The 20,162-nt window shown below is 46.8% G+C and overlaps 1 protein-coding gene across 4 annotated transcripts in view; it reads right to left on the reverse strand.

Annotated features, from left to right (window-relative positions):
- The window catches only part of SNX29 (sorting nexin 29), a 617,391-nt gene that overhangs the window by 174,485 nt on the left and 422,744 nt on the right, over positions 1-20,162 (reverse strand). For all 4 annotated transcript variants that reach the window (XM_033236483.1, XM_033236482.1, XM_033236485.1 and 1 more), the window contains 2 exons: positions 6,543-6,598; positions 1,849-1,930 (listed from right to left, as the gene is read on the reverse strand). In XM_033236483.1, the coding sequence (XP_033092374.1) occupies positions 1,849-1,930; positions 6,543-6,598 (138 nt within the window). The remainder of the gene's footprint in view (positions 1-1,848; positions 1,931-6,542; positions 6,599-20,162) is intronic.

A 20,162-nucleotide genomic window follows, 5' to 3' on the forward strand; every position in this document is an offset into this window, starting at 1 on the left:
GGGGATAAAAGGAGAAAGAAAGAGAAGAGGATTTTTAAAAATCTATAATATCTAATTCTCTCTTTAAACCGGAGCTGGGAACAACTTGAACACTCAAGATTCTCCTACGACTGTTGCCCAGCTGAACGTGTCAACTAAAACAACCTTCTCATGTCAAAGTCTAGCTCATCTGTCCCTAAGATTTCCAGTAAGATGTGCATACTATGTATGCTTAGACCCGAGACCAAGCACAGCTGTCGTTTGGGAAGGTGAGAAATGAATAGAGTGTTTACTGCACGCAGGTATTTCTAATCTCCAAACAGTTTTACAAGACAGATTACTGTCTCAATTTCACAGCTGAAGAAACTAAGACTCATCTAAGGTCATAGGATTTAAACCAGGGATTCTGCTTTCAAGTTCAGTGTCCTTTCTTCAACACCCCACTCCTTGGGGAAAAAATATCTTTTTTTTTTTTTTTTGAGGCGGAGTCTCGCTCTGTCGCCCGGACTGGAGTGCAGTGGCCGGATCTCAGCTCACTGCAAGCTCCGCCTCCCGGGTTTACGCCATTCTCCTGCCTCAGCCTCCCGAGTAGCTGGGACTACAGGCGCCCGCCACCTCGCCCGGCTAATTTTTTGTATTTTTAGTAGAGACGGGGTTTCACCGTGTTAGCCAGGATGGTCTCGATCTCCTGACCTCATGATCCGCCCGTCTCGGCCTCCCAAAGTGCTGGGATTACAGGCTTGAGCCAAAAATATCTTAATAGCCAAGATAATTTCTTCAATAAGTCAATTTCTCATTAAGAAAACTGGCAACAAAATCCAAGGCTTTGCAGAGAGCTCATGTGGAATAAAACAGAAGCTAAAGACAATTATTTTAGCACAAGCAGACAGGAGAAGCAGGAAGCAGCTGGGGCTCAGCACCGAGAACAAAGCAGTCCCAGAACAAGGGCGCACAAAAGCCTGGAAATCAGAGTTCGTGGTAAGAGAGAGGAGGAGAAGGAAGACAGACATGCAGACGAGATGTGGGCAGGGCTAAAAGAAGCTTCAGAAAATCAGAGAGGAGATGGAGAACTGGAGTCCCCTTGATTGGGTAAAATCACCTCCTCAACAGACACACATCTCGCTGCCCAAGACACTCAGTGCCCACCTGGGTGCGGCTATCGCTAACCCCAAGAAAGCAGAGGTGATGTCCACAGGTCCTGCTTGTCAAGCGTCAGTTGCCCCTTCTTTTGGAAAGAATTATCTGGCTTTCATTTGGGGAATCCCCTTTCCCCACTCTCAGACATGTGGTCAGGTGAGGTAAACGTCCACCCTGGGGCCAGTGGTGGTCACATGAACTGACCCAGGCCAGTCACAGAGTCCATCACCCAACCTCAAGGTGTAGGAAGAGGCTCAAGATCCAGAAGAGACCAGTGAGACCTGCCCATCCAGATGGGCTGAGAACCCGGCACTGCTGGGGTCATCCTATCAACCCACAGACAGCTGGCCTGAAAGGGTCACCAAGCAGCAGATACAGGAGACGGCAGCAGGTTCCTGATGGCAGGTCCAGCCACGCCCAAGGCCCGACCTACCACTGGACTTTTCAGATGCAATACAAGCCAACACATCTCCGTTTCTGCAGTCCGAGCTGAGATTCCACAGCAGCCACACTACGAGCCCGACTGGCACGAAGAGGCCCACTGTATTCTCCTGCCCAACTGAAAGCCACAGACTTCTTCCATAAGGCCTCCGGGCAGTTACCATGTGGGCATATGGAGGGCCACGGCTTCCTCATCATAGTGCCCCACCGCCAAGAGGCAAAGCACCACAGCATGACAAATGCGCGTCCTTCCACCCGGCTGTGATGTCCACCTGAAAACCAGGCACTCACCTGATACACGTGGAATGCATTTGCTGCCTTGCCCCGGAGAAACACGGACGGGATCCAGACATTGATCAGCGCCCGGTTTGATCTATAACCAAAAGAGAGAGAGACCAACATTGGACATTTTAACTTACAAACCAATAACAAATAAAAAAGAGGCAAGGAGACAATTTTCTCCTCTACAAGGTATTATGCACAAGCAATTTATGACAACATCACACCTGATGGCAAGCTAAAGGACAAGTTTAAGTCTTATCACCGAGCCTGTGTCTCTCTCTCTCTCCATATACACACATACACACACACACACAACCTGTACTCTGGAGCGAGAAAGAGCTCCCTTCAGTTCTTACTGAGTGATCTGGCCCATAATGTATCTGAACCTCAGTCTCCACATCTGAAAATGAGGATAATAACTGGAAGCCCCAAGGACGCGATCACAGGAGGTCACACACAGCAATGCCCAGCGTTTCTGGAGTACCCAGCAGTCACGCTGCCTCCTTACTGAGCTGACTTCAGACCCTGAGCCCATTTTAAGATCAGACTCCACAAATGAGCTCAGGAGACCAACACTCATGGCAACAAGGGTGACAGCTGTTTAGGATGGGAGGAGGGAGGAACAAGAGAAAATGACAAGTTACAAAACCAGGCTGATGGGTACAAATACCTCTCTTTCAACTTTTCCAAAAACACCGTGTATATGGGTCCAGTACACCAAGGTTTAAAGTCAAATGCAAAATAATTTACTGAGTACCTGCCATGAACGGTTCCATGCTTTTACTTATAGTAAAATCATTTATTTCTCACCTCACATGGGCTATTTGAGGCATGTTTAATAGACACTTTGGTTTTGTGATTGTTTTGTCTTCTGTGATGACTTTAAACTTAACTTGTAAGTCACTATCACATTTGTACCTGGCTGGATCCAAATTACACAGAGCTAATAAGCTGACTGTCCCTGAAACTTCAAGATCAATTGTAGTAATTATCAAAACGGCACTGCAGCATTCTGGAAGGGCTGTAAGGTCCCAGCCTTCGCCTCTAATTAGAGTTGTTTCAGGGCTAAATGCTTTCTCCTGAGCTCTCCTTCTCTCTAAAGAGCAGCTCATAAAAACTCGCCAGCCTTCTGGGTTTGGAACACAATTTGAGACACCGATGATGGAAGATTCCATGACTCAATGTTCTCACAACCTCTAGAGTAAAGACCATTTCATTTTCACAATGAAAATAACCCTTCAGGTAATGGGTCTCTCCTGAAACAGCATTTCTTCTAATCTCTGAGCTGAGAAGCTGACCTCCTTTGAAGGGTAAATTAAACCCCATTGACCACTTCCTCAGGGCTCAATGTACATTGCAATTCTGAGCCATCAAAACTGGTTTGTGTATCTAATCACTTTCCTCCTGGAAAGGTCCCTGAAATTGTACTAGTGCCTAGAACATTCTCCTTTCATTTCTGTGGTAGGCTACAAAGGCAGAAATATAACTAGCACTCTGGTTTTTAATAACTTTTCTGGATTGGTGAGGACTGGACAACCTCCCATGGTTAGAGCGAGGATACCCCAGTCTGGGTTAGATGGTTCTCTCTTTCAGTGCATTGACCACACTGTATCAGAATTGATTGTTTAAGGGACCATCTCCCTCCTAGGTGTTCGTTCATTTGTTCATCCTTTTGTTCCTTCACTCACTCATTAAACAAGTATTTATTGAGAAGCTACTCTGGGTACTGGAGATAGAGGAATAAAAGAAGCAGACATAGCCCTTTCCCCATGGAGCATTCAGTTTTAATATGGGAGACAGACAAATCTCCATAAAATTTACTCTGTTGTGGGCTGGGTACAGGGGCTCACACCTGCAATCACAGCACTTTGGGAGGCTGAGGCAGGCAGATCGTCTGAGGTCAGGAGTTCGAGACCAGCCTGGTCAAGATGGTGAAACCCTATCTCTACTAAAAATACAAAAATTAGCTGGGCATGGTGGCATGTGCCTGTAGTCCCAGCTACTTGTGAGGCTGAGGCAGGAGAATCACTTGAACCTGGAGGCGGAGGTTGCAGCGAGCCGAGATCACACAACTGCACTCCAGCCTGGGCGATAGAGTGAAACTCCATCTCAAAAAAATTTTTTTTTATTTTTAATTTTTTTTTTACTCTTTTGTGGTCAAGGAAGATACTTTGGATAATTTCAATTTTTAAAAATTTATTAAGACTGGTTTTGTGGCCTAACATATGGCCTTTCCTGGAAAGTTATGTGTACTTGAGAAGAATGTGCATTCTGCTGTTTGGGGAATGTTCTATATAAGCCTGTTATATCTAATTGGTTTCTCACGTTGTTTAAATCTTCTCTCCCCTTACTGATCTTCTATCTAGTTATCCTATCCATTACTAAAAGTGGGGTACTGAGGTCAACTCTTATTGTAGAGCTGTTTATCCTTTCATTTCTGTTGATTTTTTACATCATATGTTCTGAAGCTTTGTTGTCAGGTATAGATATGCCAACAGCTGTTACACATAAATTATTTACTATTATTGTAAGTGCCACCAAGGAATACTGGATCTAAGGAGAGTGACTTCCAGGGCCTGCTTTGGTCTGGGACACCAGAGAAGGCTTCTTTGAAGAAGCAATGTTTCGGCCAGGCTTTAAGGGATATTTAGAGTTAGCCAAGTTGGGGAAGGGAGGTCGAGGATGAGAAAGGTGCTTCAGGCAGGAGAAGAAGCATTTGTGAAGAGCGCTGAGTCTACACCAGCACTGCCTGGGTTTGAATTCCAGCTCCATTTCATCATCTGTGAGATGATGCCCATCTCTGAAGGCTGTTGTAGGGACTGAGTGGCTTAGAACAGTGCCCAGCACAGAGGCGATGCGGTGTACAACTGGTTTAAGCGGGTAAAATAATAACCCTAAAGGGAGAAGACCAAGTGGGTTACAGGAGTGGAACTGCCAGAGTGGCTGATGCAGGGAGAGGAGTGGCAAAGGCTGGGGACGAAGCCAGAGATGAGTGAGGGCCTTCCTCGCAAGCTCCACAAAGGATTTCGGTCTCCATGATGAGAGGGGAATGGTGCCATTGCTCCCTCCGGCTTTAGTGTAGATGAGTAGACTGGTTGGGGGAGGTTCCAAATCTCTGGGGAGAGACAACGTGGCCTGGATCAGGCAGAACCACTTGAGGGCAGGGACCATGGCTAATCGATCCCCTGTATCGGGGACCTGCCCGGACACCAGCCTGCAGCAGGACCTGGGTGAATTCTTGCTTTAATAATGAGTGCTTCCAGCCTCGTGTCTGGGACTCCCCTCTGTGGCTCTCTCCTGTCTTCCCAGTTTCTTCCCACCGCTGCCCTCCACTGGACTGCATTCCAGGAGCCTCTTCATGCTGTGCTCCCCCCGCCCACAAGCCCATGGCAGGCAAATTCACCTTTGATTTTCATTCGTCACCTCTCACCCAACCTCAGCCTCTCCACCCTATCAACCTAACGGCCACCTCCACCCCCGACCTCAGCAGTTGCCCCAACACAAGTAGCCCTGTGATGCCCTCACGGCTTTCATAATCTCACTCTTACTGCCACCACAAGCCCCGCAAGGTTCACATCAGGACCTTCACCTCACAGATTAGGAAAGTGAGGCCCAGTGAGGTCAAATGGCTGGACTGATGCCTGAGATTTCAATGCAGGCCAGCCTGGTTCTGAAGAAATGCTCTTTCCAAGGCCCAGCCCTGCCTGCTCTAGAAGGGGCTTTTCTTCCCAAGGGGTGCTGAACTTTAAACTCACCAGAGCTGAATGAGCGAGGAGAGAGCTTATCCAATTTCCTTTACCAGCCTAAGGGATCTATTTGTCAAAAGCCCAAGAAATCCTGAACAAAAATCAGCTGAGTGCAGTGGCTCCTGCCTGTAATCCCAACACTTTGGGAGGCTGAGGTTGGTGGATCACCTGAGATCAGGAGTTTGAGACGAGGCTGGTCAACAGGGTGAAACCCCATCTCTAGTAAAAAATACAAAAATTAGCCAGGTGTGGTGGTGTGTGCCTATAATCCCAGCTACTTGGAAGGCTGAGGCAGCAGAATCACTTCAACCTGGTGGGCGGAGGGTGCAATGAGCTGAGATCGTGCCACTCCACTCCAGCCTGGGCAACAGAGATTACGTCTCAAAAAAAAAATAGTCTGATGACCAACTAACCTCTCCCTAGGGGTGCTCAGCAGGGGCACCAAATCGAATCTAATCCAATCAAAAACCCGACCAAGGCACTGACTACTGCTGTTTCCAATAACCCAAGGGCCTACACAGATAAAACAATGAGTGAAGTTGGTCACTTCCAGGCAACAGCAAAGAGCCGGGACTGTGGTCAACTGGACAGCACGTGCCCTGTGCTAAGGGGACAGCTTTTACTCAGCTCCAGCAGACTGTGGCTTCACAGGGACAAACAAGTAATTTTTAAAGAAAATAAAGGAAATTTGTATTTTTATGTGATAGCTTCCAACTTCTAAATGTCAGCCAAGAAAAAAAAAAGAAGTTTTTAAATACCCAAGGGGGAGATAAAACATATCTGAGGGCCGGACTGAGGCTGTAGGAGAACAACTCCTACTAGCTCTACAAGAACCTCATCAACCTGGTGTGGGTCTGAACAGTAATTTCTGTTTCCCTCTGTGGTCTTCTGGGACAGAAGCCAACAACAGAGTCCAGTTTCTAAAGGATCCCTTGTGAGCACAGGCTGTGGACTTACATTTCAAAATCCGACAAACTCTGGTCTTCGGACGTTTGACTCAAATCTCCAGGCACCTACCATCAGGAGAAGGGGGAGAGGAGAGAGAAAACGCATAATGGTTACCATGGTTTGCATAATCACAGAAGAATTCTGCCTCTCAGAGATCCCTGAGTATTTCCAGTTCAGAATGAAGTGAAAAAGCAGTCACTGGAAAACAGTAAGAGACTGTGTGGAGGGATGGTTGGAGAGGATGTTGCAGCAATAAAAATATGCCAGCATGAGAGATCTCAATTATCTTTAGGGACAAGGGACTGTTAATCCTATTGAGATAATCACAGGCATGTAAGAGCATGTAATTTTGGAGCGGTAAAGGCCTAATTAGGATCTGAGATGCAAGTTATCAGAGGTGCAATGGAAAAAACATCCATTGTCACCATGATGAACATCGCACACACAGACACACCCAGTAGGTAAACACAAAAGGCCAAAGTCACCCCCTCAACGGCTCCATCCTTTCCCCTCATAATGTATGAGCAATTTGAGGCAGCAGAATACGGCTTCTTCTTCTGACTCAGAAGGGCCACATGAGATAATGACTAGAGAAGAGAAACTAAACTGTGTGGCATGGTGGAGCCCACCACCAGTACCGCTTTAGGGGTCCTTACCACACACTGTGGAGGTGGGGGTGAGGGCAGGCAGGCATTCACAGGTACACGTGACCCCCAGTAAGCTACCCACCCTCAGCTCCCCCTCAGATAGGAAACTGATTCTCACAGCTGTCACAAGGATTGCAATTACTATGTAAAGCAGACAGCAAAATGCCCAGTAGTGGTAGACGTTCAATAAATGTTGATATTTTTCTCATACCGAGGGAATAAGCTTCTTTTTTTGATCTGCTAGAAATTAAATTGGCTAGAATTTTAAGAAGGAGGATCAAGACTAAGAGAAACCAAGTGGAACAGAGAAGGGTGAGGGGTAGTGAAGGGAAAAAAGAGGACACTGACTTCACACCTTTCACCTCTCGGGGTTCCCACACTACCCGCAATCCCCAGCAAGCTTCACAGTGAACTTGAGGACAGGTATTATTCTCCCCACTTTACAGATGAGGAAACCAAGGCTCAGGGAGGCTGTAAAACTTGCCCAAGGTCACACATTTAGGAAATGGATCTGTCCAACTTCAAAGCTTTTCTGCTATAAATCCTCAGCAAACAGGAAAAGTCAGCTAAAAGGTGAAAAAAGAAAGTAAGATTGAAGTAGTCTTGAAGGCTTCAAGAAGAAATGAAGAAACTGAAGGTTAGGACACATTAGAAGGCTCTCCTTCAATCAACAGTGGAGGCTGGGTGAAGTGGCTCATGCCTGTAACTCCAACACTTTGGGAGGCTGAGGTGGGCAGATCGCTTGAGCCCAGGAGTTCAAGACGAGCCTGGGTAACATAGCAAGATCGTGTCTCTCCTAAAAATAATGGAAAAAAACATTAGCCAGGCATGGTGGCACAAGCCTGTAGTCCCACCTACTCCAGAGGCTGACGTGGGAGCATCACTTGAGTCCCGCAGTTCAAGGCTGCAGTGACCTATGATCACACCACTGCACCCTAACCTGGGTGACGGAGCATGACCCTGTTTCAAAAAAAAAAATTAAGAGAATTTGTATTTTCTATTTTGAACTTTTCTGTACCTTCTACAATGAAGACATATTAACTGCATAACCATAAGCAGATATATATTACTTTAAGTGCATATCACATTATTAAGTAATCAAATACCCTTTCCACCTCATCCCACTCCATGCGTTTCACTCAAATCCAGAAAGCAAGGTGGCAGAGATAGTGCCTTCCAAACAGTTATGCATCAGGGACGGAAAAGGGCAAAGAAAGGGTTCTAAGGCCATGTCACCTTCTAGACAACACCCATTCTCCCCTTTTACATCCATGTGGAGCCCAGTAGAAATGGCCAGGACGCCGGGCGCGGTGGCTCAAGCCTGTAATCCCAGCACTTTGGGAGGCCGAGACGGGCAGATCACGAGGTCAGGAGATCGAGACCATCCTGGCTAACACGGTGAAACCCCGTCTCTACTAAAAAAAAATACAAAAAACTAGCAGGGCGAGGTGGCGGGCGCCTGTAGCCCCAGTTACTTGGGAGGCTGAGGCAGGAGAATGGCGTAAACTGGGGAGGTGGAGCTTGCAGTGAGCTGAGATCCAGCCACTGCACTCCAGCCTGGGCGACAGAGCAAGACTCCGTCTCAGGAAAAAAAAAAAATGGCCAGGACACCAGCAGGCCACTCCTCTTCTCTGTGTTTCCCCCTCAGCGCTGAGGCTGGGAAAGGCTCTTCTGGACATACTATGGGGATCAAGTGAGCAGGCTGGAGGGGGACTCACAGGCCATCAGGACACCAAGCTCCAATGCTACACACAATCGCCATCGCCTTTAAATGCAGCCTCATTCCCAAATGGAAGTGAACAGAGTTTGCACCCAGGAAACTCAATCACAAGAGCGTCTTGCTGTATCTACCCCACAGAGCACAGGCAGAAGGCAACCAAAAAGACCAAGGTGAAAGACAAGGCAGATTTTTTATGGACAGACATTAATCTACAATTATAGAAAACAAAGGGCTTCTTCAAAAATGACTAATTCTGGAACAAGGTATCTTTTGTGTAGGTAAAAGTTTCCCTTCAGGGGTGGTGATTTTCAGGGAACATTTTGAGTAGTGGATATGCGTACGCAGGAGTTGTTCAATCCTTCTGACTTAGAGGCTTTTCTTCTAATTACGTGGCATTATTGGGATCAGTAAACCAGGAGATTTTGTGTGCCTACATCAGTACCAGGGAGGCTGCTTGGAAAAAGAATTTGGGAACTTTCTAACCTCCGTGGAACATAACTTGATAACAAGGCCAGGCACTGTAGCAAATGCATGATAATAATTAAAGGCCGAGCTTACTCAACATCAAATTTTGTCTTTTCTCACTGTCTTTCAAGACTGGAGCTAGATGTTAGCTAGACTTGACAGCAGCCCTTTAGAGAGCTGATTTTACTTTATATTCTGGCAATAAAGAGTGTGGAGAAGAGATTATTTTGTAAGAAAAATCAACTTTCTACTGATACTGGCCACAAACATCCCCTGTGACCTCCTGAAGTCTGGGGAATCTTGGAGAACACATCCCTGGGATGCAGACTTCTCTTTAGTTTACCCTCGATATGGGGCACAAACCAGCCATCAGCAACATGGCTATCACCATTCACCTCTCCCTGACCCTGCAGAGAAGGCAGCTCACCCTATGCCTGTGGTCTGGGCACTCACGTGGCAGTCTTTAGGTGCAAGGAAAGGCAGATGCTGTTACTAGAGCAACAGAGCAGCCAGGATTCCTGAATCATGCCAGAGCAAACACCCTCAGTGCTGTACACACAAGGATGTGAAATGGAAGATGAGACCAACGGGGAATCCACTTCTGGGCTGCATCAGCAAAGAAGTTTCCATCATCTCCCCTGACTCGGGATTTCCTGGGTTGTTGGGGGAGGTGGGGAGCAGGTACAGGCCAGGACAACAGCTCTCTCCCTAGTCATGAAACTCTGACCCCAGTGCTATATGGAACTCTGACACAGGTCCACCCTGCCACTTTGACTGGCAAGTCCTCAAACCTGGGAAGACACTAGAGGTTCTGCCAAAAAGAATGAAAAGTATCCATTATGTGCTGAATAAATGTTTCTTTAAATAAAAAGGAAAGACAGAAGAGGGAGAAAAAAAGAAAATCAGCCAATTTGCCAGAGCCATAGAAAAAAAATTACACCTCCTCCCATTAGCACAATAAGGGTCTGGGTAAGGGGGCAGTGAAGATGAACAGGGAACCCTTATCACTGCAGCTGCCCTCACTTCTAGTCCTGAGGGGTGTGCAAGAATGACACCGCCACCACCAGTATCATCAAAGGCTGCCCACTCTACAAAGCTCTTCCACAGCGGGTGGGCAGAGGTGTGCTCCTGATTTCATGGGCAAGGACAAGAAAGATCACTGTGAATAAACACAGAGGAAATAAAGATGTCAGGACCCCAAATCAAATCTCTAAGTCTACTCAGCAGCCTCTCACTCAGCCTCAGTGACTTCAGGTGCTCAGGCTTTCTCCAGGTGGAGAAGCCACACGAGGTATTCTGATCAATAATCCCATCTGAGGTCCCAGTAGGCTGCCAGCACCACTGCCAGATAAATGAGAGCGCTATCTTGGATGTCCAGCTCAGTCAAGCCCTGGTCGATACCACATGATGCAGAAGAACCACCCAGCTGAGCTCAGTCAGCCCACAGAATCATGAGAGATTAAAAAATAGCCATTTTTTTTAAAAGCCATTAAGTTTTGGGGTAGTTTCACATACAGCGATATATACTCCATAAAAGTAACTTGCCTAAGGTAATTCGGCTAGTAAGTAGCATAGGTGGAGTCCAAATGCAGGTGGTCTGGCTCCAGAGCCTGCACTTCTAACTACTAAGCTATACGGCCTCCCACTACAAAGTCTCCGTTCTTCACATCTTGCCTCTGGGATGCCCAGAAAATGAAGTAACCCTATTCATACTCAAGAGCCTTAGCTGGTAAACGGACCTCTGATGGATGAAGAAAGTCTGAAAGGACTCAGTAGCTCCAAAGTAGACATATACAGATGTACAACTGGGTCTAAAACCTTGAGCCTTCTGAAAGCTTGGGGGTTTTCTGATTTTATTTTGCTGTTGCTACTGCAGGATGACTTAGGAGGCTTTGCCCCTAGGAAGTCCCAGGTCCTTTTCCATCTCTGGGTACACAGGTCAGCCTCCAGACTCCGAGCCTCAGGAACATAAGCTCTCAGAAACAGATGGAAATGCAGACGTTTTGAGTTCTAATCCTGGGCTTCCTCTGATGGTTTGAGAAGTCACTTGGCTTCCGTAAACCTTGATTTCTTCCTTGTCTACCTCATGACAACCAGCCTCTGATTGCCCTGTTCAAAAGAATCAACAAAGGCAAGGGGGGAGGCCAGCATGTGTTGAACAATTACTACGTGCCAAGGACTTCACGGTCTCACAGTAAATCCTCAAACAATCTGTGAAGCAAGTATTATTGTAAGCTACAGTTCCCTTCTCCTCTTCCTTAGCCTCTCTGTAAGGTTCGCTCTTTTCATGTGAGACTCAGCCAAAATATGAATTCCTAGGAGGCACCTTCCCAGACCACCAGAACTAAACAGTGTCTCCAATGCAACCCTCTACGTTTCACATTCCTCAGCCTGTAATGACTCCACGCTGGTTATCTGCAGATTGGAACCCTCCTTGTGAGCTCAGAGAGCTCTATATGTGCTTACCACACCCACCTGTTCACCATGACACACTGCAGCCTGGCCAAGAACCCAGCACATGTAGGCACCGAATTAACACACTGAATGAATGAATGAATGAACAAATGAACCATAAGATACACTATGTTTCCACCCTGAAATGCCAACAGATTTTTAGACTGCTTTGTAGCAAATTCAAAATGTTGCTGCATGGGAAGGACAAGATAGTTTGGAGACAAAAGAAAAAAATCAAAGAAGAGAATCTTATTTTCTTCCTTCTAATTACCAGGTTCTCAGATTCACTGCTCCAAAGAAAAGCAACAAGGAAGATGCTATGGAGGCAGCAAATCTTTGTTCCAATCATGAAGAGACAGCCATAATTTGTTTTCCAGAGTTGCTTTCTCACTCATCCCTGTTTTCAAATAGCCTGCCCTTATGCAATTAGCTCTCCCTTTTTACTGCCAAAAAAATGACAACTTTTCCATTCCACCAATGAGCTTGCTTTCTCATCTCATCTTTTAATAAGGAACATAATGGGAAATGGCACAGTTCTGTCTCTCAGCTTGGGTGGTCAAGCCAAGCAACAGGCTCAGGCCTGATGATATGATCATAAAGTCGGACTGGACTATCCATGCCCTTCAGGACAAAGCCAGTCCAGTTCTGGAGCACTTTCAGGGTACTCTGTTAGTTTTTTCATTTGATTTACAAACATACAACTAGAGGTATCATATCTCTGTGGTTTTTGTTTTGTTGTTTTTGTTCTCTGTTCTCTGTGGTTTTTAAAAACAGCCGAGGTCAAGGACTTGCTAGTAAAACCTAGCAAGGTTTTACTCCTTTGCTAGGAGTAAAAACTTGGCAAATAAGAGCTTTAAAGAGTTTTTATTTTATCCTCTGGGCAGCCCTGAAACCTCACACAAATATAGACTACCACACTTCTGTGAATTAGTTTTTGACATATTTGTTTTTCCCAAAAGATAATGGGGGTGTCGAGGACAATATTCTCAGAGTCCAAGGTGGTAGGCAGGCACATCTGACTGCTCAGTGAATGTTCCCATTGGATGGATAGACAGGCGGATGTAAAAATGGACAGATGGATGAATGAATGGCTGGAGCAGGGAAGGGGTGGGAGGCAAAGGGCATGGGGAAATAATTGAACTTACTAATTCACTAAGAATGGACATCTACTTTCTTTCCAAGACATAAAGAGTGATGGACAACATAAGCACACAGATAAGGACACAAAGACATTTGCTGCAACACCACTTAGGGTAATACAAGCCTGGAAACAAGGAACAAAATGGTTATATAAAATACAGCACAGTCACAGCCAGGCTATGCAGCTACGAAAAGAACATCAGGCATCCCCTCTAAGGAGGAGAAGATCTCTAAGATATAAGTCGAATTACAAAAGCTAGACACAAAACAATGTGTCAGGTGAACTACTATCCTCATGAAGAAGTAGCGTGTCGGGAGACACACGTGTCTATATGCAGGAACCATTTCTATAAAGACACGTAAGAACCTGCTAGCCATGGATGCCTTTGAGGGAAGGCACTGAGAAGCAAGTGTCAGAGGACACAGGAGGATTTATTCCTATCTGTAAAACTTTAGACCTTATAAATTTTTACCACGTACATGACTTGTTAACCTTTCAAAAAATCAACATAACAATCACGCAATTTTAAATCAAAAGAAAGAAACTATCACGTCTGTGGTGGAAAGAAAATCAGAACAGTGAATGCCTCGGGGAGAGTGGAGGGGGGAACACCAGGAAATGGCATGAAGGGCCATTCTGGGGTGATGGTAAAGTTCTATGTGCATACTGAAGTATTTTGGAAGAAACATGTACCGGTATCTGCAATTTACTATGAAATGCATCCCAAAAAAGATAAAATGGACAGATGAATGAATGAATGGCTGGACGGATGCATGCATAGATGGATGGATAAAAAAACGATGATAAAGTACAGCAAAATGTTAATGGCAGACTCTAAGTGGTAGGTATACACGTGTTCACTGTAAAATTCTTTCATATAATTGCTTTTAAAATTTCAAGCAAAATGCTGGAAAGTTTTTGTTCCACCATGCTGGAAGAACGACTGAATTATCTTTCTACTCTCTGTACAGAATATGATGTAACAGTACTGTCTTCTAAACAGGCTATCAGAGTATGCAGCTTAAAAATGTAGGAGAAAAGGGATCAGAGAAATGTGCCTGATGGTTGATTAATTAAACTATGATGTTTGTCTGGATTCTGTGGTATTTGTGGTATGTATCAGCTCTTTAACAACGATAATTTGTAAGGCTGGGCATGGTGGCTCATGCTTATAATCCCAGTAACTCAGGAGGCCAAGGCAGGAGGATCGCTTGAGCCCAGGAGACTAAGGCCAGTCTGGGCAACACAGGGAGACCCCATCTCTACAGAATATTTAAAAAGTAGCTGGGTGTGGTGGCATGCTCCTGTAGTCCCAACTACTCATGAGGCTGAAGTGGAAGGATTGCCCTATCCCGGGAGGGAGAGGCTGCAGTGAGGCGTGATTGCGCCACTGCACCCCAGCCAGGATGACAGAGTGAGACCCCATCTCTAAACAACAAATAAAGATAATCTGTTGCGATTTACTTCCTCATTCTAAATAAGTGTTTTTTTGTTTGTTTGTTTTTCACTTTAAAGACTGAACAAGACTTGGGTCTGCCGGGCCTGAGCTCTGACTCAGCTGTGTGGCCGAGAATAAACCACTCCACTTATCTGGGCCTTACCTCCCTCCTGGAAAATGGGGACAATAGAAGCTTCCCTGGATAGGGTTGTTGGGAAGCTCCAATAGGATCCTGCAACATCCGCCCCAGCCCAGTACCTGGCGGAGAAACATTCTGGGCTCTGTGGAAACCCCTGCTGAGGGCACGGCGGTCTGGGTGTTGAGCAGCCCTCGCCTGGAGTGAGGGGCTGACTGCTCCATTCCACAAATGCACACTAGTTATGCCTATGTTTATTCCACAGATTTGCACTACATTCCACTCAGTAGTGAGACTCTCTGCAGGTGCCAGGGGAGAGGAAGCCCCGGGGCTCGCAAAGCATACAACCTACCGGGACAGACAGCCTCCACGCAGCAGTCAGCACAATTCATTAGACAGTTAAGGCTGTGAAAAGTCCGCGGAGGACAGGGATGGATGAGGCGTCTGGGAGGAGCCTGAAGCATGAGGGAGATGAGAATGGCTTTGGTCTGTGCTCCAACGGGGGAAACCTCTGAGGGATTTAAGCAAGAGAGAGTCTGGTCCAGCTCACACTTCAGTCACTCTGGCTGCAGAGCAGAGATGGGAGGCAACAGGTGAACCGCCAGGAGGCTGCGCGCATGTGCATACACACACACACACACACACACACACACACACACCCGAACTGCACACAAGGGGTAACATCCCAACTTTCTGCCATCCCCTTTATATCAACAGACTTTTAAGAATCACCTATAAGAAAAGCACAAATCAACAACTGTTAGCATCCCTCCAGGCTGAAGCTACCAATATAGAACTACTCTTAAGTTATGAGTTTTCAACCAGTTGGTGAAACACTCAGACTTACCGCAATGAGTGGAGAGTATTCAACTAACCCAAACTTGCTCCTGCTTCAGATGAGGGGAACAGTCTGAAAAGTAAATGAGCAGCCTTACAGTGGCTGGGGCCCTGGGCTCCAGGCTTCTCCTGCTTTGCCCGACATCTGTGGTGTTTTTAGCCTCTCCTCCCAGGTCCCAGGGTTTCTGGAAGATGTTTCAAGTCTCAGTGGCCAGAGCTCTTCCTGTGTTCTCCCTACTGACCCATGCCCCCTACTGAGTTGCTAAGGATGAGTTGCTCTTAAAAGGTTACACAAACATGATTTTTTTTTAAGTTCAGCAAACATGGAACAAATGTTCTTGTATTAGTCTGTTCTCACGCTGCTGATAAAGGTAATTATAAAATAAAGACTTTAATGGACTCACAGTTCCACATGGCTGGGGAGGCCTCACAACATGGCAGAAGGCAAGAAAGAGCAAGTCACATCTTACATGGTGGCAGGCAGGAGAAGAACAAGAGCCAAGGGAAAGGGGAAACTCCTTATAAAACCCTCAGATCTCATGAGACTTAATCACTACCACGAGAACAGTACGGGAGAAACCACCCCTGTGATTCCATTATCTCCCACCAGGTCCCCCCCACAACACATGGGAACTATGGGGGCTACAATTCAAGATGAGATGTGGGTGGGGACACAGCCAAATCATATCAGTTCTCATGCACTATTTCATCCTTAACTCCTATTGAACAGCCAGGGAAACTGAGGCACAGATCAACCAGATGATGCCAAAGAAAGGCAGCTGTGCAAAACCGAGAATCTGAACTGGCTCGCGCTACTGTTACAGTAACATGGGGAGTGGATGTAGGATTTCTTAAGACACATTACAATGCCAAGGAAAACTGGGATGTAAAAACTGGCCTGGGACCACCGAGCAGCATTTAACAGCACTGAGAGATATCAAGGATGTTTAAGCGGCAGCTCTGAGGGGCTCATCCTTGCAGGCAGGAGCAGATTTAGATATACCTGGCTTGATCTGCTAGTGATGCCAGCCTGTAAGAACAACAAAGGTACCTGCCTTTCCTGTTACCTTAAATGTCCTCTTGCAAAAAGAATATCCCTTACCAGCACTACGTGCAAATGTGTTACACGGAGAACCCTCCGGGGCAAGGACTCATTCATTTTTGCATTTCTGGCACCTAAACCCAGTACCTCTCCAAACTCTACATCAGGGGTCAGCAAACTATGGCTCCTGGGCCAAATCCAACCTGTTTTTGTAAACGGAGTTTTATGTGAACACAGTCACACTCAGCAGCCGGTTATGCATCATCTATGACCACTTTCAGGCTGCATCAGCAAAGTGGAGTAATGGCGAGAGAGAGAGCGTGACCCACAGAGTCATCTACTATCTGGGCATTTACGGAAAATGTTTGCCAATTCCTAACTGATAGCTGGAAAGATGTAGAAAAATTATTTGTAATTTCAGGGAAATCCATTTGTCTAGGTAGGGAGGAATACATCTTTGATCTCCATAGCTTTATAAAATGTCAGGGACTTGAGAATCAAACAAGGCTCCTGGCTCAGGATAGAGAAAGAATGTCAAGATGTTAAGGAGTCAGACATTTATTTGCACCCACTCATGTCATTCTTTGAGTAACCTGTTTCCCATATTCTACAGAGGCTCAGAGAGGCTAAGTGATGTGCCCACAGACACAGCAAGAATTCAAAGCCAACTGTGGCTGAATTCCAATTTGTGCTCCTTCTATAACACCTGCTCTCTCCCCCAGAAGAAACATGGGTGCAGAAAAAGGATCCGGGCTCACCTCCTCTGAAAGAAGGAAGCCCTAAAGCTCTGCACCTGCAAAACGTGGTGCCTCGAAAGGAAAGTGAAGATGCTCTGGCAATCCCAGCACGTGTATGTCTGGGTCATTTGCTGTTAACCACACGCATGGACTGTATTTTTAACATTATAAGCACAATGATGAAATTTGTGGATGAAAAGGCTCTGTGTTTGCTGCTGATTTGCAGATAAAAGCAAAACAACTCTGGAATGTTTCCTCCAGGGTTCTTCCTTAGAGTTTAATTTCCACCAGTCACAAAAAAGAATGCCACATCCCGGAGGCTCCTTTAGGCATGGAGGCATGGAGGTAGGGGAAGAATGTTCTCATAAAGCTCTTCACTGATTAGTTTTGGCTACCAAGGTCTCCCGGAGAAGATACAGGGTCTTAAGGTCAGATGCCTTAAGGTCAAGTAGACTCAGGCCTCAACACTTATTAACAGAAAATCTTGACCCTCAGAGTTTCCTCATCTGTAAAATAGGACCAGTACTCACCCACCACGATGCCTGCAACGTCCTGTTTGTAAAATGCCTGGCATCCTGCCGGGTCCACAATAATAAACACTCAGTAAAATGGCCTTTCTCACCCTCCCACCCCAGCCCCTCCCTTTCACATCCCTGCACTAAAAAGATAACAAATGGCAAGGGGAGTGTAGCTAGCTTTGACCTGAGCCATCGTCCCCTCAGCTCAGCTTGGATGGGCACCTGTTCTCCACTTCTGAGACGCCAGCATTTCTCCTCATCGCTCTCCCAAGGCTCGAGTGCTATTCCAAGGAGACCGGTGCTGCGGCCCTGGGAAGAATGGGGCACCAGAGCAAGCTGCAGCCTTCTCTCTCGGCCTCTCCTAGGCCATTCGGTTGTGTGATGAGGAACAAAGAGAACTGCTGCAGTCCCGCTTCCCTCCCAGTCAGTGCCGAGGCAGCAGGAATGGAACCGCTAACTCGGTTTCAATGGATCAGTAACGGGAATCTAGGTGTGGCTCTCTCTCTCTCTCTCTCTTATTTTTTTTTAATGAGACTGAGTCTCGCTCTGTCGCCCAGGCTGGAGTAGAGTGGTACAATCTCGACTCACGGCAGCCTCTGCCTCCCGGGTTCAAGTGATTCTCCTGCCTTGGCCTCCAGAGTAGCTGGGATGACAGGCGTATGCCACCATGCCCAGCTAACTTTTGTATTTTTAGTACAGACAGGGTTTCACCATGTTGGCCAGGCTGGTCTCGAACTCCTGGCTTCAAGTGATCTGCTCACCTCAGCCTGCCAAAGTGTTGGGATTACAGGCGTGAGCCACCACACCCGGCCTAGGCGTGGCTCTCTCTTATTTGCTCTTTCCTGTCTTCCGGAAAAGAAGGCTTTTTTGTTTCATTTTTCACCCTTCAACCCTTTTCTTACTGACACTGAGCAGGCATAGGCACTGCCACCTGTTTGGGAACTCATCTCACATGGAAAAAGCATCTATGGGTTTTCCATTCCCTGCAGTCTCAAGGTTTATTCATTTATTTATTTTTTAAAGTAGACGCCTTCTCTTGAACGGCATCTTACCAAGAACGCTGTGCTATTCGCCACAGTGTCACACTTGCTCTCCGGGACAGTGATCTGGTGGTCGGTGGACTGACAGCAGGTGGGCAGAGCAGTGAAGAGCGTGCAGGGAGAACCAGCCGCCCAGTTCACACTGCAAACTGCCTCCTCCTAGCTCTGTGAGCAGGGCAAGTGGCTCCACCTCTCCGCCCTTCTGCTTCCTCCTCCGTGGAATGAATATGGTAATTCCACCTCCCTCAGAGTTTGCAGTAAGGACTCAATGAGATAATTTGCATAAAGTACTAAGAAGAGTGCCTGAATCACCAGGGCGCTCGGCAAGTGTGACCTTGGCTATCATTATCTGGAAGCCGCACCAGCACACAAGGAGCCAGGAAGACTCCTTAGCTGGCTTAAGGGCTGATGAGAATGACCTTGGTCTTGGATCTCGGAGTTCAGAAATAGACCTGGATCAGGAGGTACTGGCTCAGAGAGCCTGAGGGTGAGGCAGGAAGACGTTTTGGTACCCTGGAGTCTCCCGGTGCAGGCAGTCCAAGAACAGAACTCTGCAGTGACGGGGACACCCGGCCAGCTGAGGCTGCCCCTGCCTGGGGACAAGGCCATGCACATTACGCTGGGTTCGCAGACATCATCTTCTGCCATCAGGAGATGTGATGTGTCCCTCAGTCCTCATCCCCACCTTTGTTCTGGAGCTGGTGAGGCCGGCGCCCAAGAGGCCGCACATCCCATTGGTCCTGGAGAACGCTGTCCATCTTGCTGCCCCGTTTCCCAACAGTAAATTCCTTCTGTATCCGTTATGTGGGAAAAACCTATAGAGTTACTTGAAAAAGGAAGCCAAGTGGCATCTTGTCAGGTCTCTCTGTCACTCTATGCCTATTATTGTGAGTTGTCCATACAGTTAAGTGGCCTAGAGCACACAGGCTTTTCCTTCGTTTGCATGTTTATTTGGGAAGTTGTGGGTACAGCTGATGGACAGAGGGTGGGAGGTAACTACAGCCCCTTCAAGCCACTCATTAGCTCCCGCAAATGTCACCTGGCAGAAAACAGAGACTGTGGGGACACAGACCGGGTGAGGGCCCTGAGTGCTGGCCTCTGCCTTCCTTCACTTCTCCCTGCCTTGACCTGGTGGCCTCTTCTCAGAGCCCTAGAGCCCTGTGGGACACAATGTGAATCCCACCGCCCCATGAGAAAAACTCCAACTCTTTAAGGATGACAATCAAGGTCCTCTAGGAACAACTTGACTGAGGATTCACTTCCTGCTGCAGGCAACATCCCCTCCGGGTTCTTTCCTTCCACAAGTCCCCAGATGTGTGTCTGCCAAGGTTTATTCTTTCAAAGCCTACAAAGCTCAGGTGTCCCCCAATAAGCAAAGACTTTAAAACTGATCATCCCTTCTCCCCTGTGTCCCCACAGAACTTTTTTCTTTTTCTTTTTTGAGACGGAGTTTC

This window comes from Trachypithecus francoisi, unplaced genomic scaffold (assembly GCF_009764315.1).
Source record: "Trachypithecus francoisi isolate TF-2019V2 unplaced genomic scaffold, Tfra_2.0 Lachesis_group15, whole genome shotgun sequence".
NCBI lineage: Eukaryota > Metazoa > Chordata > Mammalia > Primates > Cercopithecidae > Trachypithecus > Trachypithecus francoisi.